We start from the raw sequence: 27,550 nt of genomic DNA on the forward strand, positions 1-27,550 counted from the left end.
CATATCGTGAAGATCAAGATTTATTCAATATTTACATTTTATACACAAAAGCAATCCATAAAATACGACACGACACACAACGCTTGATTTTACAGGTTAGTCAACCTACGGGCGCCCGACGGCTGCTTTTGTTCCCCCCCCCCACCAACAAGACAGGTTTACCAATTCACGAGAAAGTCGGTAACATTTAGAGACTGTTCAGTGCAACATCATAAGTAAGAGAGCATAGTTTGACAGTTATATAAAAACGATAGACGTTTTACTGCTCTTTCGGCAGGGGGGCTGCTTGACCACTGCAGTCGACCACCCTCGAGTGATTTTTCGCTATAAAAACACCCGCGCGGCATCATCCCTTTCATTTCGGCTCAAAACGTGTCCATCGGCTTGTGTAATTTCTTAAATGAATTCACCTAACAGCAGTTCCTGCCCGCGCCCACCACCGCCCTCCGCTGAGATATGTGCACCGTTGTTGATTTAGAGGCTCAGATTTCACAAAGGCAATTTGTATACGCATGTGCATACGCGCGCGCGCTCACACACACACTCCGCGTTTTTAAAAAACGTCGGCATGTACACGCACGATTCAATAAATGACTTCGTACAGGGTAGCCTTCTTGTCCCCGGAACCAGTGACTATGTACTTGTCATCCACCGAGATGTCACAGCTCAGAACGGACGAAGTCTCCTTGGACTGCAAAATGAAAATCAAGACGTTTGAAAACACTCGCAAGCCTCTCGCGTTAACATCATTTTGTCGACGCAATCATTTTTTGTGCACAAAAAAAATACAACCACCAACAGGAACGAGTTTTAACCGAAACGCCATTCCTGCAAACTTTGCAAAAAAACTCTGCGACACCTACCTGGAATATGCTTGCCCCGTAGGGTGTTCTCCAGGCATTCAGCAGGTAATCTTTACCGGTGCTCACAAACCATTTACCTGTAAAGTGACACGCACGAACAACCATTAACAACGTGGTCTTTCATCACGGTCGTCGTTTTAGTGACGCGCCGCGCGACACGTAATAAATCACAGCAACCACAAAATCGAAACCCCATTTCTCGCTCACCGCAGTGGGCGAACTTGAGCGAGAGGACGCAGCTCTCGTGCAGGTGCAGCTGGTACTTGTCGGGCTTGCTGTGGTGCAGCACCTCCACGTTGCTGCTCTCCATGCCCACGGCCAGCCACTCCCCCGTCGGGCAGTAGCCCAGCGAGAAGATCTAGCGAGGGCGAGGAGAGACATTCATTCACACCGCGCGTCATCGGCCTGAGTTCTTGGCCCGGCTTCGTGGCCGGCGTTAGAGCTGTCGGCGCTGGGTGTGGCTTTTCAACCAGGAGTGATGTTTGTCAATAGGTGAGTGGAAGTTAGCATAGGCACGGTCCATTGATTTGTGGCCAACCGTTCTGTTTTCCAAATGACACAGAATCCAAATTAGACAACAGATTGGGCTTCGTCAGGGAATAAGGTGGGGAGATGAGGGTGGGGGCTTAGATAAAATAAATATATATATTAAACTCTGAAGCAAGACAGGGCAAGAAGAAGAGGGTGCAGGCAGCACACCTGCGAGGTGAAGTCGTGCTGCTGCAGCTGCCTGCCCTCCCGCAGGTCCCACGACCTCACGGTGTTGTCCAGGCCTCCTGTCCACAGCTTCGTGCCATCGTGGGAAATGTCGATGCAGCTCGCGCCGTCCGTGTGTCCCTGGAACTGCCTGTGAGACGAGTCGAACCCGGGGCACGCACGGTTTATGAAGCCGGCGGCTCTGGCGCGCGGCGCGACGCGGCAGTTCGTGTCTGCTGGTGTCTGCTGGTGTCTGCTGGTGTCTGCTGGTGTCTGCTGGTGTCTGCTGGTGTCTGCTGGTGTCTGCTGGTGTCTGCTGGTGTCTGCTGGTGTCTGCTGGTGAAAGCGGCTGGCGACGGACCTGACGAGCGTCTGGTTGTGCAGGTCCCACACGGCGATGTTGCCGTCACTGCAGCAGGAGAAGCACACCTTGGAGTCAGGACTGATGGCGAGCGCGTAGCACGCGGGCGCCGACGACGTGAGCTCCGCCTTGATGCGCGGGGTCGGAGCCGCGAGGTCCCAGATGGAGATGGTGCTCGCCTCGCCGCCCACGATCAGCGTGCGCCCGTCCGGTAGCAGCTTGCACGACCGGATGTAATTGTCCCGGTTCTCAACAACAAGAACGACAACAAAATTTTACTTCTCTTTAAAAACTGGATGAGAGTACACACTTCAAACATCGTCATAATCAACTTCCATTGTCTGTTCACTGCCGGATAAAGGCCTCCCCCACGTGATCGCCATCCGTCAGTCCCATGATAGCACAATGAAACAAAGTTAAAGGTTTAGCCCTGAAATTGCTTGCTCAAGGCACTGTTGGCGGGATGACCTCTCCACTCGAGGGAACACGTTGGACCGACTATCTTGGAAGAGGTGGGAGAGTACCCACACTTTACTCCATCACACACGGCCACCTGCCAATTGAGTTAACTGTGGTGCACCCCGTTGATATAACTGCTCGCTGGAGAGAGGCGGGGGGGGGGGAATAACCTGCACTGGCAGGTTTCAACTGCCGTAGGTAGAATCGAACCGGCGATCCGTGGATTGCAAGACTGGCGTGGGAACAGTTAGATCAGAGCAGAATCTGTGCAGTTCATGAGACCATTGTAATTTGCTTCCCGTTTGAATGTATGTATGTTGAACTTCTTATTGCACCGTACGTAGCCAACAGTGCGAATCAATTGTGCTCGATCCTGTAGTGAGACACTTGCGTAAAAAAATCAATGTCATTTATAAATGTGTTATAGTAGTATTAATTTGAATTTGGTAACATTGTAGATCGCACACATTGCGCAACTCTGCTTCAGCGTTGTGTATACCAAAACAAAGTGCGTGTACACGAGACGTGTACCACCTTGTGAGGGAAGTCAAGTGCGGTTATTCCATAGATAAACTTGTCCACGCCATAAGAATGTGGAATTTCCCAACAATGGCTCAGGGCCACAAAAAGGAGATGAGCACCGTCTGAATTCTTATGCGAGCAGGCATTCACTTTGACTGAAATAAACTAAAAACCAGCGCGGTAACCACGGCAACTCAGGAGCATCCCTGATGTCACGACAAGGCAGCCAAATTGTATACTACAAAATAAACAAGCAGACAATGCATCTCCTTCATACGTTACTCCTCCGCGTGAAAAATATACAAGTGTTATTTTACACTACCCCACAACCACAATGCATTCTGGGGAGTGCACAATTTCAGCAACATTGCTTCAATGCAAGCAAACGCTGGTTTCGCCACACAGCGTCTCATCATCAGCAGTCAGACTTCCTTGAGAAGCAATGCTGGTGAACTGCCACATGTTAAGCGGCAAGGATCCTCTTCTTAAAATATGGGGGGGGGGAGAAGTCCTAGTTCAACGCACACTGATTTCCATGTGATGGTATTAGTCGTGCCATGAGAAACATTACAACCCCTGCACCTCCGATTAGCATGGTTGGCTACGTGCGGTGCCGAAAGAAGTTCAACACACGTACATACATATGTACATTCTCCACAAAGGCACGCATTTATGTGTTATTGTTGCGCGTTGCAAACGTCAGCTTACGAGGCAGTCGAGCTGGGAAACGGGCGTCTTGGTTCCCGGCTGCCCGATGTCCCAGATCTTGACGCAGCCCTTGCCCCCCGTGTAGACGTGGCGCGTGGGGTTGCTGATGGTGACGGCGCACACCACCTCGCCGTGCGGCAGCGTGCTGATCTGCCGCGCGTGACGCGGGATCCCTGGGCCCATCAGGGCGTCCGGAGGGAACGGCACAGGCTGCATCTGCCCGTCCGCGCTCACGTGGAACGAGTACGCCCTGTGGCACCAAAACGCAAAGATGTAGCGCGCAAAGCACTCTCGACACGGCTCCATTGGGATTTATCGTGGAATATTTGCAATTGCAACCGCGCTTCAAGAGCCTGCACAGAAACAGTAGTGTATCACAGTGGCATGCATATCTCACTATATATTTATTTTTGTTTGAAGAGAAGACAGCCAAGTCAGTCATCGGCAGAGGAGAAGAGGAAGGAAGGCCTTGAGCCTGGACTTTGGCGCAGAGAGTTCGTCGCATGGATCAGAATCTTTAATTAGACTGGAGAAATCCGAAGATATACAAAGCGCTTTTTAATTTTTTTTACACGTCTCTGTGCGGGAGCCCTGAGCGCGCGTAATCTTCTCGGGGTGTAGAACCGGAGGTGCAGAGGCACGAAGAATCAGATTTCCACCTTTCCTAGAGACCAAACCCATACTATTTCCGTCAGCCTAGATCAGGTGTCGGCAACCTGTGGCTCCGGAGCCGCATGTAGCTCTTAAAAAGGGACCGCTTCGTGACGTTTTATTTTTTAACAGACCACCATCTCGTATTCACATTGCATTGCGGCTCTTGAAACGTTTTTTTTTACCGAATTAGAAAAAAACTTTACTTCTTGTTTTGTTGGTTGTCGACACCTGGCCGAGATCGATCACACCCGTGAAATAGACTTAATAAAATTGAACGCAACACCACCAGATCCCCATACATCCCCCCCGGATTGCCAGGGGGGTAGGGAGGGGTTTGATAGTAGGGGCAGAATAAGAAGAGTGACTTCCCACTAAAATAAAAGGTTGTCTGGGGAGGTTTTGGCCGGAAAGGCTTGGTTTGTCGGGAGCAGAGCGCACGCGACGGGCACTACAGCGAGCTGAGAGAGCAAGGTCGACAGGGGCAAGTGTCGGGAGGATCTTGAAAGAGGCGAGCGGGATTCTTAAACTATAAACAATTTTTATTTTACCAGGTAAAGCCCACTGAGCTATATAGCTATTTTTAAGAAACAACCTGGCCACAAATGAAAGCTCAAAGAAGTGCCTTTTCATGTGGAAATTTATAGCAGCCAAATATTCTAAACGCATGTCCTAAATGTAGAGGGAGAAAATGGAGGACCTGGAGAAAAATCCACGCGACCACGGAGAGACACGCAAACTCCAAATATACAGGCATCAGGAGTCGGGATCGAACCCACGACCTCCTGTATACCAGGCGAGGCAGTTCACATCTCGCTACCGAGACTGGTCCAGAAGTCAGGAGGGATTAGAGGGGGGGCGGGGGGGATGATGTGGATTCATTAACGCATGCAGGAGAGGAATCTGGCAGTGACAGCATGGATCATCTACAGGCAGGGGGGGGGGGGGGATTTCATCCGACTTCTATGCAGTCGTCATGCATCACCGTCACCAATGCATTGACATGTAAGTGTTATTGATGTGCAGTACTTACGGCTTTCCACCAGAAATACTGTTGGGCAGAGACGGGGGAACGCCGGGCACGCGCATGTGCGAATGTGGATCAAAGCCAACCTGTGAGCGCACGAAAAGGAAACGTTAATCACGCGCTATTAAGGCTCTTGATGCGTAAGAATTTAAATCGTATTAGAGTGCAAGTGACAGGAGGTATGCAAAACCCCTGTCTGAACAGCCAATTCTGAAAAAATTGAACATATTACAAAAACCCGTGTTCACGTTCAAATTTGGTTTCTGGAATGTATTTTTTGCAAAAAATATTGGGAGCGACTCATTCAATTAAAACATGCAGCAAGCAGTTTATTATTGGACCAGGTGGGAGGTCACTTATATTCCTCGGTAATCAAAGAAACTCATATATTAACAGCACCACACATGGATAATATGGCAGTGAAATATTTTTTTAATTGTATTTTAAAGTTTATATTTTAATGACCAACCTGTACCGGGCTTCATCCACTTTCTAATAAGCATTAGTGTTGCACTCCATTATGGGAGGCAAATGACTTGGTGGGCATCATACATTGCTATAGTGTTTAACATGAGCTTTTGGGGGATTAGTGCCACAGTGGTTAGCACACACTTCCCTACGAACCCTGGGATCTGAGTTGGATTTCTGGCCACGGATGACATTGGTGGTGAGATCTGAACTGATCCTGTATCCTGCCTCCCCACATCATCAATCCCCACTGTCCAGTATCGTCAAATATAATCAAACAAAACCAATGACCGACACAGCGTGGGGAGGTCTTCATCCAAAAGTGGATAAATAAGAGCTGCAAATAATTGTACATTATGCAACACAATTTAGAAAAGCATTCTGACCCTGCGCTTTGGCATTAAATCAATAAACCTTTGGGGCTGCAATTATTGGCACCCCCATTTCAGAACTTTGGTAAAGGCATTGTTTTTTTTTAAGACAGACTTTAATATATTTTTAACCAATCTTAAATATAATTAGAGATAACAGCAGTCGCTTAGACAGTCGCACTCATCTATGTGCACACGTTTTTCGGTTCCAAGAAGAACAACAATCAAAATGAAACACTACTACAACAACAGGGGGTAAAAGTAATATTTTTGTAGATCCATTTTACACTAAAAAAGGGTGAAAGCGTAACCCCCACAAGTGCTTGCTCATGCCACTGCTGGCAGAACAGCCCCCCCCCTTCCAGGTAGCTCTTATAGAGGCCCCCCTCCAGACGAATACTGTGGCCAACTCTCCCACATTCGCCAGACATCTTTGAAACGGTGTGAGAGCACCGATGTAGCTCTCCACACACGACCCAGCAATCGACTGTGGTGAACCTATTTATCATACTTCTAAGTTGGACAGACTTCGGTATGGGGTGAGCGGTGCAGTGGAATTTAAGAAACTTGGTCCAATGTGTCACTCGCCACACGCGCTGGGAAATCGAATGGAACCGACGACCACTGGATTGCACGTGCAGTGTGCCCCACCGGTACACCATGGCAGCATCCCCCACTCCCACTTTACACCAGCCTGCACCGTGTGCTAACAGCCCACACAAAAAAAAGACACGTGGTCAGGCTACTTGTGGGAACTGAACCCACCGGCTCCGCGTCAACTGGCTGCAGGCGGGACCACCGGTCACGTGACCACCCAGTCGACCAAAGCAGAGCAAGGTATGACGAACGCCACACGTTACACCCACCGTGGGCGAGCGACGCCTGTCATGTGACCACGCGGTCGACCAATGCAGAGCGTGTCGGGCACCCTCCATGGGAGAGTCAGCCGATCATGTGACCGTGCATTCAGCCAATATGAAGCGAGACAAACGTACGAGTGCGATGTTACACCCAGTGGGCGAGCGACGCCCGTCATGTGACCGCGTAGTCGACCAATGCAGAGCGTATCGGGCACCCACCATGGGCGAGCGTCCATAGGCGGCGGCCGCGGCCGCCATGGCGCTCATCTGCGGGGACATGCCGTGCAGGCTGGCGTACGCCCCGGGGCTGGCCAGCTCTCCGTTCAGCCCGGGGTGTGGAATCATCCCAAAGGGGTTGCCAAACGGCCCGCCGGCCGCAGCCAAAGGCATCCTGAAGCCGGCCCCTGCAACAACATCCCCACGTCAGAATTATTTAGCGCTAATCCACGGTGTCGCGACCGCCTAACTAGTGGGCTGGCATGGCGCACGTAACCAGGAAGGTTGGGCTCGGCCCAGATTCCAACGGCAGCCTTACCCGGCCCAAGCCGGCATTAACCGGGCCATGTAGCCTACTTCTCTTGGGCCTCTTGGCCCCCTTTCCACAAAAGGGAGCTGCTCGCGAACACCCGTGCAGCCCTAGGCACTAGCCGTGATGTCACGCTGGGGTTAGCAAGCCAAGCAGCGATGACATCTGTCACTTAGGTTAACTTCAAGGCAGTGGGTTTTTTTTTTGGGTGTGTTTCTTAGATAATCAAACCCAAGCGTACCTTAAACATTATTTCTATATTATAAAAATAACAAATGCTATCCGGGGTGTGAGGTGGAGCCGCTGGATCTCAACAGGCTTCCCCTGGCTCATGTTTCAGAAGCATGAAAGAACATCACTTGTTGCAAATGGCTAAATGTACGACCGCCGCAGGGTCACGGTGCATTTATTATTCTTGTATCGCATTACTTAGTCCTGGCCAGAACCCCATCGCCGACTTGAAACACCAAACGCTGACTCCCCTCTTAAAAGGCATATCATCTTTAAGTGCGCCTTACCCAGAGGGTCCATGCTGTGAGGCTTTCCTGGGATGGGCCTAAGGCTGGCCGAACCACTCGTGCCAGGCACAGGGAGGTCATTTGAGGAGGCTGGGGTACTTGAGGCGGACATTGGGGTGTGAGGTTTCTCGTTCTGCAGCAACAACAACAAAAGAACCGAGGCGCATGTTAACACAGTTCCCATCGATCTGTAACGAAACGCCGAGGCCGAGCTTGTTGCAGAGTTCAATTAAAAAGGACAAGCGGCTCTTTAACCTCCAGCTACATACAGAGAAGTGTGCGGCAACCTCGGGCACGTAAACAAAATGATCCAAGAAGCAACTAGATCTAGCATGAAACGCTTCAATGTGGGCAGTAGTGTGTTGAAATAAACAAAGCGGCGTACTTGCACACAAAGAAGGTCAACACGATTGGGGCATTTACAAGCTGGATAAGAGATGGCAGTACAGCGACAAATTCTTGATCTACGTGTGGAGCTTTGAGCGCTATCCCACTGCGCGGGAGAGGGGGAGGGCACTCCCTCTTCGTATTCCACTTTTTTCCCCCAACAAGAACCCCAAAAACTCATTAACAGAATAGTCCAATCCAGCTTTTTTTCACCCCCCTTGGGCAACAAAAAGAGCAGCGTTATTACTTCTAATGCTATGATAAAACAACAAAGCTACATTAAAACCGGTGACCTACAACGAAACGAAAAAAGCAACCGAAGCAACAAGCACCTGCACCGAGGTGGAAGGGGGGGGCAGACTTCGCGCAGCCGCCCCCTTACGCACCTAGGCCGGCTATTTCCATGCAAGCGCGATAATGGCCACTGGGGAATGATGTCTCCCAACCACATGAAAGGACGCGAGGTCGCAGCCCAGCAGCACGACTGGCGGGGCCAGATAAATAATCCCCTTGCGGCGCGGGCGAGCGGGCCTGCCAAGTCAACAGCCGCCACACCACCACCACAGCTGCCGCTGCCTCCACCGCCAAACCCTCACACCTGCGCGTGGTCCTTGGAGCGGGAGGACGGAGTGCTGCTGGACGACGCCACCGACGCTGGACTCTGCGGGGGCGCCTCCTTCCGGGGGCCGTGACCGTGTGACCGATCGAGCCCGTTCTCTCGGGGCAGGTGGCCCGGGCTGCCCCGGGGGGACGTAGGGTCCTGTCCCCAAGGTGGAGGGGTAAAAAAAAAAGGAGGGGGGGGTGGGAAGAGGCGTGAGGCGGGAGGGAGAAACGACGCTAACCGTGAACGGCGGGTGACACGCACCAACCCAACAAGCCACGGCGAGGCCGCCCCGCATGCTTCCTTTGCTGGAGGCGAAGTCTCCGCAGTAGTTAACGTCAAACACAACAGGCACGCCGTAAACCCTGCGTGGCTCCCGCGATGACCCCGTGCCTCGCCGCCTCTAAAACGGCCTGATTTATCGCGCGCGGGTGTCAGTTGCCCATATTTTATGCATGCGAGCCACGGACCACGCTGCCCTGTGTTTATGCTAATAATCCACCGGACGCAATTCTGAGAGCCGTTTTTTTTTTTACGAACCGCTCATTACGAACCTCATTTGAGACATCCACGACTAGGTTGTCATCACTCTTGTCAGCGTCGCTGTCCTGCAAATGCCAAAACATCGCACGCGTTAAAGATGCGTTTTTTGCCCTAATAGTAAAAAATGTGGGCTTTCTGTACGTCAAAGCATTTAAAAAGCCGATGTCAGTGATGCACATTAACCACATGTTCCATGTACGTACGTAGTGATTCATAGACTCCTTCACATCCATCTTCCTCTTCTTGTTCTCATTTGCAAAGTCGGACGAATTTCTGAATTTTTCATTGCCTCTCAAGCTGCCAGCTGGTGACACGGACTTACTCTGGAATTATAACACAAGACACAACTCAAGTTTAGCCATCACTACTGGCCCCGAAGTTTAAACATTCTATTTTATGCCACTAAATCACATCAACTAGCATATTCATTACTTTGCCTTCTTCCCCCAATTGTATACCGACTGCGCTACCGATGTCAGTCATGAGACAAAGCATCCATTCGGACCTCTCGCAAAGCAGTGCAACCCTACACGCTAGAAATGGCCCACAAAAGCAGACACCTCAGGGCTACCTGTGAAATCCCATCAAGTGACCTCTGGTCGACTCGGTAAGGGCGCAGAACTTTCCCACCTGCGCTGCCACATTGAATATTAATCATCACGGGAGTCACACTGACATTTCTGATTCTTATACGTGGAATTTAGCCATATTAAGAGCAGAACCAAAATGTATTTGCTGTTGTTTTTTGTGCCGTCATTGTTACGCCATCAAGTCACTCCATTTGAGAAACAGGTTTAATCACAGTAGGCTACCTGGATTCGAACCCTGGACCTCAGCATTGCCAGCTTGGCAACCTGATATTTTAGCTTACCTGACCACCTGCATGTAAGAAAAATAGTTGTGGCTTTGAAATATGTTGTTGAGCAACAAGCATAATAAAAGCATTCAATGGCCACAAGTACAGGGATATACCTGCATTAAGAGCCTATTACTAGAGTTACAGCTCGGTTAAAAACACACGAACTTGGGAGAGCACAATTGTGGGGACCATGGAACACTCAAACAACTTTCTTCCACTTGAACTACGACAATTCGCTTCCCGAGTGCCAAATCGATTTGCACCCGTTCAAAAAACCCACAAACTTTTTTTTAAAAAGCAATACATATGCAAGCACATTGCAAACAAGAGACTGCACCAACAAGTGAAAATATTTACTCTTTAATAAGCGAAGGCGGCATGCGTTCTTTTTATAAGTATTTCCAGCTCGCTCTAATAATGTAAAGTCGTGGTGTTTTTCTCTTTTGGCGAACCACTTGAAATGAGGAAATGTCGCTTGGTGGCACTCCCTGGGCACAATTAAAATTAAGAGTCCTCTATATTTAGTGCAGCAGAGAACAATTTTGAGCCAACACATTTTTTTGGTCAACAATTAGCCACTGCTGGGAAAAACATTAAACCCTCAGCATGTTTTACTGCATCTTATGCTACAGCCAGTGGATAAATTGATGCAATTTGAAACTGCACTGTAAACTAATTGCAACAAGAGCAAGTCTGTGTAGCTCCATTATGATTATTTTCAAAATTGCATTTAAACATTAAAACGGCGCATCGCTCCTTTGCTTAGCCCATTCAGCATAACGTACAGTAACACCACCCCACCCCGCCATCATTTACTATTAAAATGGTACAATTACATTTTCTAAATGTTAAGTGCGTGCTTACTGGGCCTGGGTCCCGGTCTGCTTCCGAAGATTTAATACGGCCGGAGACGATCACAGGAGCCAAAAAAATACAAAAGGCAAAAGCACATTTGTTAAAACTCCAGAACGCACATTGTGTTTGGTCCACCTCTCACAAGAGAAAAGTGGGGTTTCAGCCGGCAGGGACATTGTTCGACGGTCAAGAATGATGATGGCGCGGCGGCCAAGATAGGAACGTAACGAATCCCGAGAGAACATTCGCCATGAGGAGATGGAGCAATATAAATGGTGACATTTTGGGGGTGGCCTTTTCACCCATCAGTGGGCTGATAATGGCTGCAGATGATGACGACGACGAGAACAAAACAAAACACACTCTTGCCACTTCAACCGAAACGAGCGTCGAACGCGTGCAAAGTGCCGCTCGCCTCCGTGAACACAAACCTCTGTGGTTGTTGTTGTCCTGGTGGTGGTTCTTGTCCTCCTTGCTGGGGATGTGCGGAGGTGGCGCCAGGGCCCCCGACAGGGCCAGGAGGCCCGAGCTGCCCACGCTCACAGGCGGGAGGCCGGGCGGCTGCAGCCCAGATGGGTGCGGGGGCAGCGGCACGGGCGGCGCGTGCGCGTGCGCCAGGTGCTGCGCCTGCAGCTGCTGTTGCTAAGGTACAATACATGTGTATATAGATAAATCACACGCGTTCCTGCATCCAACGAGATAATTTTTTATATTTGAAAACGTCGCGACAGATTTGGCGTCGAAGTGCCAACGGACGCCGGCGAACGCGATTATGCGACTCGCAAATATCAAAGTGCTTTTTGCTACCCATGTGGAGGACTGCCGACTATTTTGGATCACCAATACTGTGCTGCTCAACCACCATACAGCGGTGGGTTTTACACCCCGATCGTTACGCTTCAATCACAACGCTCCACTCTGAAATTACCTCCCATCGTCCATTTTCTCAAATTCTTATCACATTTCTCAATTCAAGGAAGGCATCAACTCTGATCTATTATGCATCAAATAGCGCCGTCCGTATCTGGCCGCTTGGAGCTGTGGGCTTTTGGAGCTGCACTCAGCAATACAAAATTAATAAATATTGCAAGAGTTTGATGCAAGGCAAGGGATTAATCTGCAAAAAAGAGGAGGGATGGGGGATGCGCAATGACTTAAGTATAGCGTTTCAAAGTCGGGCATATACATTAAATTGGCTTGCCATCACTTTGAGGCTTGCCTTTGATGTAAATGATCCCTCGGCGCACGTTGCAACAGTGGGCCATTGTATGCGAGCCTCGTGGGCCAATTTGCCTGCAATTACTAAGAAAATGTCCCCAACTGTAGAGCTAACCAGCCTCCCTTATAAATAGCATCTATGTCTTAATAGCTGCATTGCCTGAGGCTCGAACGTGAAGTGAGGAGGCAGCGATAGTAGCACGCTCCTCACGGCACACCTGTATGCCCGCGCGTATTTTATCAGTCCGTGTATTACGGCAAGGCGAGGCAAATCCCCCCAGAATAGAGTACATATATTTCACTGGCATTGCTCATGTCATCATTGAACAATATATATATTATTAACGCTACAAAAATAAACGTTTGCCCAAGGACCCATGTGGCGCATTCTGCCAGTCAATCACAAACGCAATTGTCTCCCACCAAGATTAATTAAACCATCTTGAGCAATGCTGCGCTTTACAATTAACAACCGGCAAACAACGGCATGATGATGTTCATAATAAATTAAGGGTTGAAGTAAATTTTAAAAGCACTCGTAAATAAATATTAATCATGCATTCACGACCACGTACAGTTCCTTCAACTCTAAAAGATCGGACGAATACACTCTGTGCCGATACTACGAACACTGTTTTGTTTTTAAGTTTTGCACAATGCTCTCCGTCAACCTAGAATGCATTCTGCTGAAGCCATCACCCGAACATTCTGCCTGAACATGAAGCCCCCACCTAAAAGTTAATTTACGTGACATTCTAGGTGGGGTATTCACATAAAGCATATTTTTTTTATGTGTCACTTTGACCTTTGATAGTGAAATAAAAGAATTCCCTCGCATAATAGTGCACGGTCCTTGAAAGCCTATATATATATATTTTTTTTTATCAAATAAATGTTCTTGGAGGAATTGAGAGTATATTAATATGATTTTAAAAAGGATATTGCTATTGGATTTTGTTTTACATTGTTTATTTAAATGGAAAGTACATACAAAACTATAGTGTATTACTCAAGCAAACAAAAGCTCACTGAAAAACCATGTTATGGTCTCTTGCCTAATTACTTCACTTAATGCCAAATGCTAAACTCTGAGAAAACCATGTAAAATGTTATTCAACAGTTCTAGAATGAGGAGGTACTAATCATTGAGCATCATTGTGGATAATGTAAAAATAAAATGCCTTATTTAAATATTTGTCACTCATTTAAAAAGTTAAAAGCATTAAAAACACAAATCCCATCAGCGCACAGGGCATTCTGGAAGTGCATCTTTTCAGCAGCTTCGGTTTAGTATCAGCAGATACTCGACATTCACCGTCATCAGACGTCAGGCTTGCTTAAACCGATTACAGAATATTTGATATCATTTTCCACAAAGATAAGCATTTACGTAAAGCGACACACAACTGAGACACAAAATCCCATTTATGGATCGGCCCTAGAGGCCGCTCGTGATGCATTGCATTTTTTAACGACGGCCAAAATAAAATAAAAAAATGCACCACGGCGGACAAAGCATTCGGCACGGCGAGCGTTCACGGCGTCACAGTCATCAAAGAAATGTTAAGTGGAAGAGGACAAACCAGCGGCAGGTTGGGAAGGGCACGTACCCCGATGATAGCGTTGAGCTCCGACATGGTCACCTGCTTAGCTCTCTCTACAGCCTGGATCACCTGCTGTTGGTGCTGCAGCAGTCAGAGGAAAAGACGAGAAACCAAATGGACTCCATTTCACTGCGGCGCCGGCCGTGCGTTGCCTGTGCATCCGCTAGGGTCCAGAGACTCGTGAGAGCGAGAGGCTGCAGCAGCAGGATTAACACCCGGAACGGTAAGAGTAACGCCAATAACTTGTTGAATAACGACAAAAATCCACAATACGTACGTAATTAAAACTCATTACACTTCGGGTCGGAAAAATCGCACGTTAACTCCTGGGGACGGATGATTTCAGAAATGTTTGATGGATAATGCCTCGCTGCACGCCGGTGAGTCCATCACTGAAGCACCAAACCTCACCTGCTAAGACTGTCATATAAAGGTAAAGGTACAGCCCCATTGGAGGGAATTTTGACTATTCTTCCATGCTTGCCAGACGTCTGTGTAAACATTAGTCTTCCCATAAAGAAGGGCGGTCGGTTGAAAAGGTGATATCTTCCTTTCTCCTCGATGGCAGTTAATGAGTGGTGATAATTTTAATCAACCTGTTATTTTGTGTACAAGTTTACCGAAGCAGTAACTTTAAAATCAAAAACCCCGCCATGTTTAAGTTACGTGTTATTTTAAATAAAAACGGGAGTCACGGATAGTACTTTTGGCTGCAAAGTGTGGAATTGCACAGAGATTGGTTCACCAACAGGAAATGCTTTACACCGCCTTTGACAAAGCAATGTGAAACGTTATTGATTTGGGTTAGCATGCACAGCCCTTGCTTAATATACCACTGAAAGCAAATACATTTTTTTTTTCAAAACTCATTCATTCCACTTACTATCAGATTTAATTTTCATTTGAAGATTTCAAAATGATTCACAGCATAAAGGTCATTGGAATTAAAGGTTACTGGGCACTTTTAACAAATGGATTTTTGTTTAAATCCAGAAGCCCAGCTAATGACTGTCTTTTTACATGTCTGTTTAACAATGTCAATGAGTCGCACGTTATTACATTAAAATTCCCTCCAGGTAAATACCCTCCGCCATGCTGCTATACTTCCAGAATGTGGATGGGCCAACAAGTGCTACACAGGTTTTTCAAAACAGTATGTTTAATGATCACCATTCCATATTCATCCTACCACTTTTCTATTGTGCGCACTCACACAAAAACCCCAACCAAGGACAATGACTGCCTTTAAAACAACGCGCTTCCACTAATGCCAAAATAACAAGCCCCGCTGGGTCTGTGCAGATGGTCTAAGCACTTACTCCCACCCATCTAGACTACAGACACACAAAAGCACGGATATAAAAGCACGGCATACAGCGTTGACTCTACCCACCTCCCACCAACTTGCAGTCAGCAGGGAGGCATTTTGGTCCATACTCACCTCCGGTGACAGAAACGGAATGATCTGGGCACAGATTGCATTGAGCCTTTTCACTATCTCCATCTGAAAGAGAATACACTGTTTAGTTTCTTAGTTCTGAGAGACGGAGAAGATAACTTAAAAAACACAACAATAACAAAACATTCAGAACAGAAATTCGTGCAACCCTTTTTGAACGAAGATAACGCAATATTCACCTTGCCCCTATGGGTTCTTGAGAACAAAAAAAATGTAAAACACATGGTGGTGTGGAGATAACGCACGTGGTGTTGTGTTTTTTTAAGTTTGGGAGAAACGGCCAATTCGATGCGGTCTGAGTATCTACTTCTGTCGGCCTTCAGTACCTCTCCGCATTTAATCCAACTAAGTCACTGCTACGCTTCAGCGGCAAACCAATAACACTCAGCACCGAGGAATGTGCACGTTCGACATACGAGCACGCGCGCAGATAACAACTACCCATGATATTAAATTATTTAAGGGCCAGGGAGTTCTGTACCTTCGGGCCCCTTTGCTTTGTTCATCGCTGGCTACAGTTGAAGCTCACCAACGCTCGACAATTAACAAAAGAATAAAGATGTCGCCTCAACGTGCCCACGCCATACGAATGCAATTTCTACGACATTTTTTACAAAAATGTTTACATGTTAATAGGTGGATGTTGATATTAGCGCCTGATGAGTGTTTACCAAATTCAACTAAGATAGGACTACTTATTTGGAGGTAAAAAAGGCACCTTTCACTTTAGCTTAATCGAGATTTACTGTCACTAACAATACACTGTAAGATGATCAAACCTCACGCTTAATTTCAATAAACGTTGACTGTAAGTTACGCAAAAAATGGCTAAATATATCCGCAGAAATTTGGTTGAAAAAAACATTCACAGCAAGGGCTTCTCATCAACACCATGTTTTTCACATCTACATCATCAATTTAAGAGTGTTGAAATTTGACAGAGATCCTTCTTCGAGAGAGGACTTTGGCATAACCAACGTCATGGTAGGATCACTTGATGCACCAAGCAACTCAGCTCTGACGCGACACGCGGGCAAAGTGGGATGGTGAAAATTGGAAATGGCACGAAATTAATGAAATTTTGCCATTGTGGACGCTAAAACAAAATTTACGATAATGAAGCATCGGTCAATGTCGATTTCAAATCTCTTGATACGAGTATCGAGATTTTCGCGTGCGTACGTATATATTATATCAGAGCGCGACATCCCTGCAGCCGCGAGTGGCAGCTGCGTTGGCCACGTTTAAAAAGATAACTGATTCTGTGAATATCATCGCGGCAATTAATTGAAATTGCCTGCGGTGGGAGAAGTCGCTACACCTCTACTGTACGCCGAACCACAGGCAAGGCAATGCTGCATTTAATTTGCAATATTTTCATATATTCCTGTGCTTTGCGTTTTATTTAAGCACGACAATGGCAGTTGCAAAACATATCTATTAACAGCTTTATACTCTTCACTCTGCGCAATGAAAAAAACCCAAGAAGCATGATGCACCCTTTTCAAATCGCTCTATTTATCATATTTTACTCCATCTTATTATGTCTCAAGGCAAACAGCTTGCAGATCGCTGCTTGCAGACATGCTCAGATTAATAAGCAGCTTCCCGAGCTTAAAGAATTGAAGTGTTATTACTCTTTCAAGTCTAAAAGTGTAAATATTTTCCAAAACATTGTGGAGTGGATAAAACTCCCATCATACAGGCAATTTATATTATTTTACATGCGGTTTTACAAAATTTACAACTACGCTTAAAGTGGCTTTTAAAAAAAATGTTCATTGTTTAGATTAATGGTAGTCACACTATACTAATTGCTATTTTTTTCCCTTCCACAAACACAGGGCAGAAGCCTCGGGGGATGCCGATCCAATAAAGGAAGGCCTGCCACCATTCCACGTGTCAGAAAAAATATAATCCCTTCACACAGAACACAGCCGTCTGCATTACATCCCCATTTCCCTGTGGGGTGGGCTACGGGTCAGTTATTGACACACCAAGAAATTGCTTGGGAAAATGAAGTATAAATAGTTCGCCAGCTGCCAAAGTTACGAGTATTTAGCCAAAGAAAGCAGGACAAGAGCTAAGGACGAATTTGCTTTCCTGCAACAACCTCAAAATTCACATGCTGAAAAAAGTGCACCAGGCCATAAGAAAATGCAGATAGCTTGGAATAGACGCAACAGCGTTTAGAGCCCGACTATACTGCAGAACGAGACAAAACTAAAATCATACGGTGGGTGCAAAAGGGCCCAACATTTGACAAATGTAAACAAAAACTATACAGCAGCTTTTTTTCCATTGGTGACAAATACACTTAAGATAATATGACAAGAAGCACAAATTGTGCAGATTATGCCACTCACTTGTTTGTGCATTTCGATGTTCAGGCCATATGACATTTCATAATACTGAAAAACAAACACGGAAAATTTGATTAGACGATCCAGTCATTGTGCCGTTAGCGTTTTGAAAGGATTCATAACACAACACACACCCAAAGCAAATTGGATTACGTCAAAGATAGGACACAATATTAGTGAGGCTTAGGCGATGCTTTGTGAAATCTTGCCTTACAAAAATAGCACTTCTGTCTGGTTAGCATGGAGCGAGGTCACAAAGGACAAGCTCGCGCATAATAAAAGGCACATTATGAAAACGAAGGAGCGTGCTGGGAGGTTAAGGGACAATGGAAGTAGAGCCATGTTTTTTGACATTTAAGAACACTAGAGTTCAACTTAAAAGATTCCTCAGTACAGCAATGCGTTCGACAAGTACCGTTCTGCACAATAGAAGGCTTACCATGACATAATGCCGCTGCATCTCTGTTTTCTCACTGGCCAGTTTCTCACATTCCAACTTCAAACTGATGACGCAAGATGACAACAAAAAAATAGAGGACACTTATATCAGACAAACATTTTGGCACCTTCTACCAGAAACATTACTTTATTAATAACAAGTAAAATGCTTTGCTTGTTTATATACGGCTGGGTTATTCTTACATTCAGTATTTATTTTCCATTTTATTCACACCTTGTCACACCTCCTTCAATAACGCAATTCAGCTCTGCACTAAGGGCTCTGCCCAAGTCAACGTTAGATAGATCTTTATTATTTTTATGAGTGGAACGTCTCTCTCGGCAAGTTGTGTTTGGCTATAAACTCCAACTGTGTAAACACACGTACCACACCACACAAGGGGGCTGCTGTTTCCACTATTCTCAAAACCAAAGTCACGTTGAATCCTACAACCAGTGATGAGGATGCCTGATGCAAAAAAAGGTCGCGTAGGTTCATAAACGCAGAATTGCGAATGAGGCCTCGTGCAACAACGCAGCTCAAATTTTAACGGGCGCACGAGTAATCACGCCACGCTGCATGTATGCACATATTCCCACTGCCAAATGTGGCAATGGGGCTGCTTACACACAGGACCCTCGGCGCATTCTTTACACGACAACAATCACTCGTGTGTTCCGCACACAATTCGTGTTTATCTTAAGAATTAAAACAATAATCGCGTAATTCTGCGTTGGCAGTGGCGCCACAGGCAACACATAACAATATAGCAACGTATTCATCAATGACGCTGCATTAAAATGGGAAAAAATTATATATATGCAGTATTCACTCGGATTAGAAGTTGCTAAGGAAAGTAAGATGCGCCCCAAAACGTCAAGGATAATTTTGTTTAAGTGTATCTTGTAATCTGGAGATTCTGGCAATAGCGTGACGTTTCAGGCAACGGCCCTTCCTCACAGCGAGGGCTCACAATTTGTACTCCGCGTTTTTATTTTTAGGGCCTTGTTTCTTGAAGGATGTGTCAAGATCTTTTTATTTGTGATGCACGTCGTAAAGCAGCTACGTTATCGTGGTGGTGTGCGGGGTCTGGTGACGGTGCACGGGGTGTGGTGGTAGTCGTCGTCGCATGTGCCACGTTGCCCACCTGTGATACTGCGCCTGTAAAAACTGAAACTCTTCCTTGATGCGATCACAAGTCTCATTGATGGCAAATTTGAAGGGCTGCCCGGCTTGGGGTGGCGCCTGGGAAAAAGACAAGAACACAAACTGATGAATCACCAGGCATTTTCACCCCCACACACACAATGCCATCACCTACCCTCCTCCCCCATATATATTTTTCCACCTCCCCCCGCCCCCAGTTGCAGACAGGCCATCACTACTACTACCACCACCACGACTACGGGCTTACCAGTGCATCATCAAACAAGACTCCAGCGTGAGCCACCTCCATACCCCCCCCCGTCACTCTTCCTCCTCCACCACACATCTTCAGCCCCAATCTTTCCTTTTAAACAGATTACATTCCCACCCAAGCCGAACCAACCCCGCCCGCCGCCAGCCGAGCCTACCCAGGGAGCGTAAATCACTATAATCAGTCATTTCAATCTCGCACCCCGGGGCGAAGAATCCAAAGCGCCATCACGACAATCCACTGTCGCCCATTTATCAACCGCAACCATCTGCGTGCGAGGCGACCACTGGAATCTGGAACATGCCTTCCCAATGTGCAACATCCTCGTAATAGGTTCTAACTATAGAGTGGCGGAGAAGAGACTTTGCAAGAGGGGGGTGGTGGTGGTGGTTATACATTACACAGGATTTTTTTTATCTTGCCGGAAGCTTTTTATGAAAACAATTTGAAGGACAGTGTGTGTGTGTATATATACGTGTTTTATTTCTATATGTTTGTCTCTGTCTTATGTACGCGTGTATGTGTGTGTGTTGGAGATGGAGCGGTAAGGGGGGGGGTTAGCACGCAGTACACTGCCAAAGAAACCCGGCCAACCTAAGTTTGATTCCCAGCCATGGCCAACAACCATGGGCGCAGAGTTCACTCTGATGATGATTATCACGGTGTAACAATTCATTTCTCTTTTATTTTATTCCTGGGTAGTAAGTGTTATTTTCTAATTGTGTATGCCTCAAAAGTGCAGAAAATGGCTATTATTCCGCACAAACTTTGCCTTTGTGACCAGGACAGTGACATTTTGAAATGTACCTATTTTCAAAGAGAAAACGTGGTGTGTGCATTTGTGTCATTCCTTCACGTAAAGTCCTGGTCACAAAAGCAAAGTTTGTGGGCAACAATCGCCATGTTCTGCACTTTTGAAGGCATAAACAATTAGAAAATAACACTTACTACCCAGGAACAGAAATCGTGTGACATCGTGATTTATCCGAACCGGACGACAGACAGTGCTCGGGCCTTCACAAACAAAAACGAGGTCCACTCCACCGTCTGAGAGGCGTTGTTTGCCTGGGGTACCATGCGGGTAAACATCGTCTCCAACGAGAGACAAAGGCAGCCGGGAGGGGGTGTTGTTTTATTCACACCGCGGCGTTAATAGGCGTTCGCTAACAACAATTGACATCACAATGCATCGTGGTAGTCGTAGTGAGGGGTGGGGAGAGCGGGGGGGGGGTCTCTCTTTGTTGTACGTCGTGTGAGTATTTGTTGCTGTTTTAGTGCTACGCTATTGTCCGTACATCGTAAGACATCGGCGAGGCGGAGGAGACGCAGAATCTGTACGCATCACGCCATTGCCGGGCTTTCATCTACCACAAAAGGGGGGCCCCCATTCGTCCGTCCCCCCCCCCCAAACTCTCCGTCGTGGCCATCCTCGAGCAGGAATGAGAAGCGACAAGACGAGAATGTTGACGACGAAGGAAGGGAGATGATGAAGGCTCGTGCGCGCCGGTCGCACAAAGGGGACGACGACGACAACAACAACAACGATGGCAGTCGGCGTCGTGGATGTGTGCGAGGCATTTTGTTTGGCGTGGAAAGGTCGACGGCTGCTGTAGGGGTGGTAGTGGCATCAACAAAACGAGGACACACACTCACACATACACCACTCACACACACCACTCATCGTTGCGATGGAGCAGTGTGCGCGAACAGCGGAGCTGCTGCCAAGAGCAATATTAACGAAGCAGCCATTTGGTTAATGCGAATACTCTGGTTCTCGTCAGCCACGCGGCCTCCTGGCTTGTTAAACCACTGCTGCTGCTGCATTAGCAGATGATGTTATGATGTTATTGACAAGAGCACTCCTTATAAACTCTCTCTCGGATCTTCTGCTGGATAGCCGGGAACAAACTACCCCCCCCACCACCACGGCTGTAGTTCGTGAACACAAGACCGGTCGTGGCGCACGGAAAGATGACGACGGTGGTGATGATGACAACAACACGCCGTCGTGTTATATTTACAACGGATTCAAGATACTTTTGAGATTAAATTCGCGTAGGAGGAGAGGAGGGGGGGGCATGGAAGGGCACCGACACAGCGAGCAGCACCACGGCTCCACAAAGAAGGAGCAGCAGGAGCAGGAGGAGGGGGGCGGTGAGAGAGAGAGGAGAGATGGGGGGGGGGCCCTAAAGGACATCACTCACGACACGACGAGGAGCAAGGGGATGGGAGCATTTCGGGGGGGGGGGGGGTGTTGCTTGGTTGGTTGTTGTCGTGGTGGTGGTTGTTGTTGCGTGTGGTGGTGGGGGTGGTGGTGTTAGGTACTCACAGCGTGTCTGCTCTGCGGATACATGGCGCGCTGCTGCCTATCGTCAGCAGCTCCGTCTCGGCAGGGGATGCTGATGATAACTCCAGTATTCGGCTTCGATGTTCGCGACGGCAAAGCACCAAAAATAAATAACAAAAACCACCAGCAGCAGCACGGCCCTGGCGCTCACAGAATCAGCGCAGAGCGAGCGACGATGGTCGCGTCCACGACTCCTCCTCTCCTCGCTCTTCTCTTCTTCTTCCCCTCCTCCTCCTCTCCCCAAGCCTCAGTCTCGTCTGCCTCTCTCGCCAATGATGTCGCCGGCAAACCTCCCCATCAGAGCCGACACAAGCTTCTCTCTTTCTCTCTCTCTCACCGCGACGGCTGCTGCTGCTACTACTACGCCTGTGGGTAGTAACAACACTCCCCTGGCGTCTTTATCGAGCCCTCTCTCCTCTCTCTCTAAGGGTAGAAACTTCGGTATGCCAAGCGCACGCGGAGACACACGGCACAGACGAGAGGCAGCGAGAGAGTGCGGAGCCAACACGCGTGCTTAACCCCCCCCCACCTCTCTCTCTCTCAACAACAAAGGACGGCTTGATTGCTGGACAAAGTAACGAGCACACACATACACAACAACAAGCCTTACTACTGCCGACGTGCAGTTACCATTAACACAACAAGTCACAGGATCATCCGCAAGGCCGCCGACGACGACAAGAAAAAGAACTCCGCACACATCACCCCACAACAGTTTTGAAAGCGGCTCTCCAGCACACTCACGAACCACCAGCAAGCAAGCAAAGCAATGTATAATATGTTTAGTTATTAACAGAGCTACGAGGAGAGAGAGAGAGACGAGAGCGAGAGAGTGAGAGAGAGAGAAGCGAGTAAAGGAGTGGGGAACGCACAAAGAAGGAAGGGCCCCCGGTTGAACGGCGGGCAAACGAGACGGGGGTGGTGGGTTTGGTGGTGGGTTTGGTGGAAAGAAATTAGCCCCAGCCCGACTGAGGAAGCAAAAAAAAACCCAGCGGAGCGAGAAGAGAGAGAGGAGTAGTGGGGGGGAGGAGGAGGTGGAACACAAAAAAATTCAACCTCTCGCTCCTCCGGCCGGAGAAACGAAGCCGCGTGACGTCAGCGCTCATTTCTTTTTTGCATTCGAACAGCGGCGGGGAGGGTGGCGAGAGGGCCTTGGCTGGTTTGCTGCTGGTTTCTGAGATTGGGGGGCGGTGGAGGAGGTGGTGGGGGGGGTCGCGCCTCTCTTCCTCCTTTGTATGCAAGCCAATTAAAGGAGCGCCGCACTGCCCCCCCCCACTACGCGAGCCAATTAAAGGAGCGCGCGCGTGGCCCCCCCCCCACTGCCCTGGCCGCCACGTGGGGCCGTGACGGCACCGCAAGGCCCCGGCCAATGGGAGAGGCCACGTGGGCGCGCTCCAATCATTAGGCGCGCACACGCTAAGGACGTCATTAAGCCCCGCCTGATTGCCATTAAGGCGTATCTCGGCCACGTCAATCAAAGTAACGTGGGTTCGGCACCACCCACCCCCCAACCCCACCCAGACACCCGCCCCCCTCCACCACCACCACCCTCCACCCCCCACCACCAGCCTCTCTTCCCCTACCCCCCACATCCTCGCGTTAGCGAACCAATGTAATTGTGGCTAATTAGGAATAATTCCTGCGATCTTGCGCTAATTAGGTTTGATTGTCTTTCCGGAACGGGAGAGTTTTGGGGGGGGGGGTTTTGCAGGTGCTGCTGCTGCTCTTGCGGAGAAATGCAACCGAGTGGTGTTTGTGTGTGTGCGTGCGTGAGCGCAAACATTATTTACATAAGCGTGAGTGAGTGTCTTGTTGTCGTAAATCCACGGCGGTGTTAGATTTAGCACGAGTGATTGGTACACACTTTATTTAGCCGGGACAAGCACTGTATTTGGCACTTAGGGATTGAAGCGCTTTCGCATCGTGATATCTTGCATTGAGAACAGACCGAGGGTGCCCTGCGAGTGAGAGGAATTTGTGGTCATTTCGCAAGTCACGGAAATCTCCTCCCCCCCCATCGAGTGAGAACCACGTGGCGCGGACACCGCCTCGTTCTCTTTGTGTGCCATGGCCCAGGGTAAAAGGCGCAACCCTGCAACTGCTAACTCGTGCCACTGTTGGCGGAAGGGCCTACACGAGCGAGAGCTCTCGAGAGGCCCTCCCCATCTAGAAGTTGGTTGGTCCACTCTTCCACGTTGTCCAACACGTCTAAAGGGCCGTCCATAAATGACGTCACGCACCTAGGGGGGGAGGGGGTCAGACATTTGTGACGATGTGTGACGAGGGGGGGGGGGGTGAGAAATGTGACATCACATCGAAATGCGCAACTTTAAATAAATATAGACAACACGTTCCACTTAGTTAAATATACTTTTTAATACATGTTTCTCCTACAATATCAGAGTGCATCGCCACATTAAATACGCACTACAATGACAATAGTTTAAAGCGATTTGAAGCATTTGGGGGGGGCAGAGCTTTGTAACGTCATATTTGAGGGGTGGTCTAACTTTTTTTGTGACGCCGTGTGACGAAGGCCGGGGGGGGGGGTCAAAATCGTCCAAAATCGCGTGACGACATTTATGGACGGCCCCTAAGACGAGAGTTGTGGGAAATACCCACACTTTAGCCCACCACGCACGACCTGCCGGTTGACTCACCGCGATTGTTATGTTACTGCTGCGTGGGCAGAGCCAGGGGAAAGGGGTGGGGGGGTCAAGACACTTGTCACCATTGTTCGTGCCGGGAGATCGAAGGGGGCGACCTCTGATATTGCAAGCACAGCGTGGCAATCATTAACAACCAACGGCATCATCCCTCCTAGAATTTGGGTGGTATCGCCTTTGTTTAAACACAATATATGCATTAACGACACAAAGCGTTGCGCATGTGAATGCAAGGACGCATTAAAATTACAAATGTTATTTTTTTTTCCCGGCGAACTAAATTATGCATTGTCGTTAAATATACAATGTGAGATTCAAATGCAACTTGTAAAGTTGACACTCAATGCGGGAGGGATTCAGCGCGTGGTGGTTGGTATCGCGTCCTGGCTTGCTGATGCTTCAACGCAGCAGAGGGCTTTCAGTGCGTGGCGAGGTGGCTGGCACCAACGTTGACACCACGAGAGAGCGACCATTATTGAACGCGTGGCCCTGCTCCTTGCGGGGTGAGTCGTCGTTGTCTTCTCCCCGCACACGCGCGCGCTCACACGCCATAAAAGTTTAGCCCACAAGTCACACAAGACCCCGTTTATTGCATGCGGTTGGGCTGCTCGGATTATAATATATAATCCGTCTCCACGAACGTATACGCTGTGCCTCCTCTCCAGTCACATCCGCTATTCTTTACAGATCCACAGACTCGGGCAGTGAAAAGTGAAACACAGACTTACACCGATACATCTCGATTTACAGAGCGACCCAGAGACGTACATATTTGAGCCAAGAGTCCCGTTATTGCATGCGGTCGACAGCTAGGATTTTCTCTCTCCATGGGCTTCTCTTTTTTTATTCTGTGCCTCCTCTCTCGTCGCATCCACTATCCTCGCATCTCGCTCCACCGCAACATCCCATCTTCCCCGTCGGGCGCCCTCCTCGCCCTTCTGCCCTGCACCAGTGGCAGCTCCACAGCGCTTCCCGTAGCATCTTCTTTGTCCCTTCTCAACACGTGGCCAAACCATTTGAGTCTCGCCTCCAAATGTCACCTCTCGAAAATTGTAGTAATCCCCGCTCAGGCTATAACTTCTTCATTCCTCCTCCGTTCCCTGAGATATGTACCCAACATCCAACGCAGCACTTTCATCTAAAATGTTATACAACTATAGCAGGGGACGGTGTTTCATAATGTAAAACTTCAGCACGTTAATCCAGCCACTGATGAATGAGGGCCACCCAAAGCTAGGTCGTTGGTGAAGGCAGGGAATATAGACGCGGGAGTAGCACGGTCGGCTGCGAAAGAACTTCAACATATAGTACATTCAACAATGTCATTTTTTGCGCTACTCATTGCTGCCCACCACAAGGCCACTAATCACCCCCAACCTGTAAGAACTTGCTGTGTGTGGTGGTCGCCCATCCAAGTACTATCCAGGGTCAAGCCTGCTTAGCTACCGAGATATGTCGAGAATGGGGGCATTCCGGGTAACATGGTGAAAGGAAATGCATCTTGTCAACACAACCAAAACACGGGAATTCACTTGGCGCTTTTGGAGTTTGAGCCAAGCCAGCGTACCTATTTCGCTCCGGTATCATGCTTGGAATTTCACCAAGGTCTCTTTTATCTTTAATCCTCGAGAAAAAAAATCGTGTTTATTTTCGATGTTGGGTATACAGTATAGGAAAAAGGTACAGCCCTGCAATCTATTGCTCACACGACTGCTGGTGAATCTTGACTTAAAGCTTTCGTGACTGCAGGAATACATATTCTATGGGTCTTTCGGTAAAGCCACGTAGATAGAAAAAAGCTGTATTTTTTTCACTTGCTTGTGTTGCGATCGAAACGTCGTGATATTTGTATTATTTTTCTATCTACGTGGCTTTACTGAAAGACCCATAGAATATGACTGCTGGTAAGTTGGGCCTCTGAAAAGGGGAGCACCAGAGACCCCCTCTAGCGGGTATATGTTTTTAAATTACCCATTCATACTGCTTACAACTGGGGGGGGGGACCCTTTAATGTCGCCGAGTGGACAGAGGCGGGGGCATTTATGAAACCTGTTCAGTCAGTGTGCTTGCTATTCGTCACACCACGGCAGCATCCGTGGGATATGCGTTGGCAAGTTTGGTTTCGCATTGTTGTTCGCCTCCCGCGTTGTGCTTCGCTCGCTTCTAAATATCGTACACCATCCAATTCGTGAGCACTCGCCTGAGCAATAATTCACTGAGAGCTTTCGCTTAAATGTTTTGTGTTGTGACATTACACCGCGCTTGCAGAGGGCATGTTCAACACATTCAGAGGGGCTGTACGCTGCCTAAGACTTATTTAATTTATATATTTAAAAAAATATATAGAGTTTGTGCTGAAGTATTTGTATTTATGCTTTTCAACTACTTTGGAAAACGTCTTAAGCATTATTATTTATGACTGCCCATTCGTACGTGAAAATGGGGAGGGAGGGGTCACTATAAATCTCTTGAAGATGATCGAATATAAACAAAACTTCAGTGTAAAGTCGTGTTGCTAGTGTGGGCTGTCCAGATCGAAAACTGGCCAAATTCATCATCGATACGCCTATATCTCCGAGACATAAACCAGAGCAAAAAGGACTACATGTACAGTATTTGAAAATATGTAACACACATTTTGCTTTGACCCTAACCCACAGACTTCCCGTGCCATTCTGTTAATGAAATACTTTCGAGGACAGAAGCATGTTGAAAAGCGTTACATAATCCATGACCGATGGTCAAAAATACGCCGGAGTGGC

General features: G+C 48.0%; 1 protein-coding gene across 8 annotated transcripts; it reads right to left on the reverse strand.

Moving 5' to 3' along the window:
- Positions 1–4: 4 nt before the first annotated feature.
- Positions 5–23,328, reverse strand: LOC144721961 (transducin-like enhancer protein 4). Of its 8 annotated transcripts, XM_078599950.1 has the most exons (21): positions 23,179–23,328; positions 22,105–22,412; positions 19,506–19,603; positions 18,359–18,422; positions 17,923–17,967; positions 15,491–15,601; positions 14,077–14,178; positions 11,707–11,917; positions 11,285–11,304; positions 9,765–9,884; positions 9,573–9,626; positions 9,016–9,177; positions 8,031–8,163; positions 7,206–7,390; positions 5,294–5,373; positions 3,610–3,859; positions 1,921–2,168; positions 1,563–1,710; positions 1,071–1,221; positions 864–940; positions 5–691 (listed from the first exon to the last, which is right to left on the reverse strand). In XM_078599950.1, the coding sequence occupies exons 2-21, from the start codon at positions 22,126–22,128 to the stop codon at positions 584–586; spliced, it is 2,391 nt and encodes a 796-aa protein (XP_078456076.1). In that variant the 5' UTR covers positions 22,129–22,412; positions 23,179–23,328; the 3' UTR covers positions 5–583. The 8 variants fall into 8 exon arrangements, with proteins under 8 accessions (XP_078456076.1, XP_078456082.1, XP_078456080.1 ...); XM_078599956.1 differs by lacking the exon at positions 23,179–23,328 and having other exon boundaries at positions 14,104–14,178; positions 15,539–15,601; positions 22,105–23,164; XM_078599954.1 differs by lacking the exon at positions 23,179–23,328 and having other exon boundaries at positions 15,539–15,601; positions 22,105–23,164.
- Positions 23,329–27,550: the final 4,222 nt, after the last annotated feature.

The sequence above is a fragment of the Lampetra planeri genome, chromosome 13 (genome assembly GCF_965212315.1).
Source record: "Lampetra planeri chromosome 13, kcLamPlan1.2.h2, whole genome shotgun sequence".
Lineage (NCBI taxonomy): Eukaryota > Metazoa > Chordata > Hyperoartia > Petromyzontiformes > Petromyzontidae > Lampetra > Lampetra planeri.

Excerpts from the sequence above, each read along its gene's own strand:
- LOC144721961 (XM_078599950.1), bottom strand. The coding sequence starts at position 22,128 with ATGTATCCGCAGAGCAGACACGCT. Across the intron at positions 5,374-7,205 it reads CCTATGGACGCTCGCCCATG|GTTGGCTTTGATCCACATTC; the intron begins GTGGGTGCCCGA and ends GTGCGCTCACAG. Across the intron at positions 1,711-1,920 it reads CACAACCAGACGCTCGTCAG|GCAGTTCCAGGGACACACGG; the intron begins GTCCGTCGCCAG and ends CTCGTCTCACAG.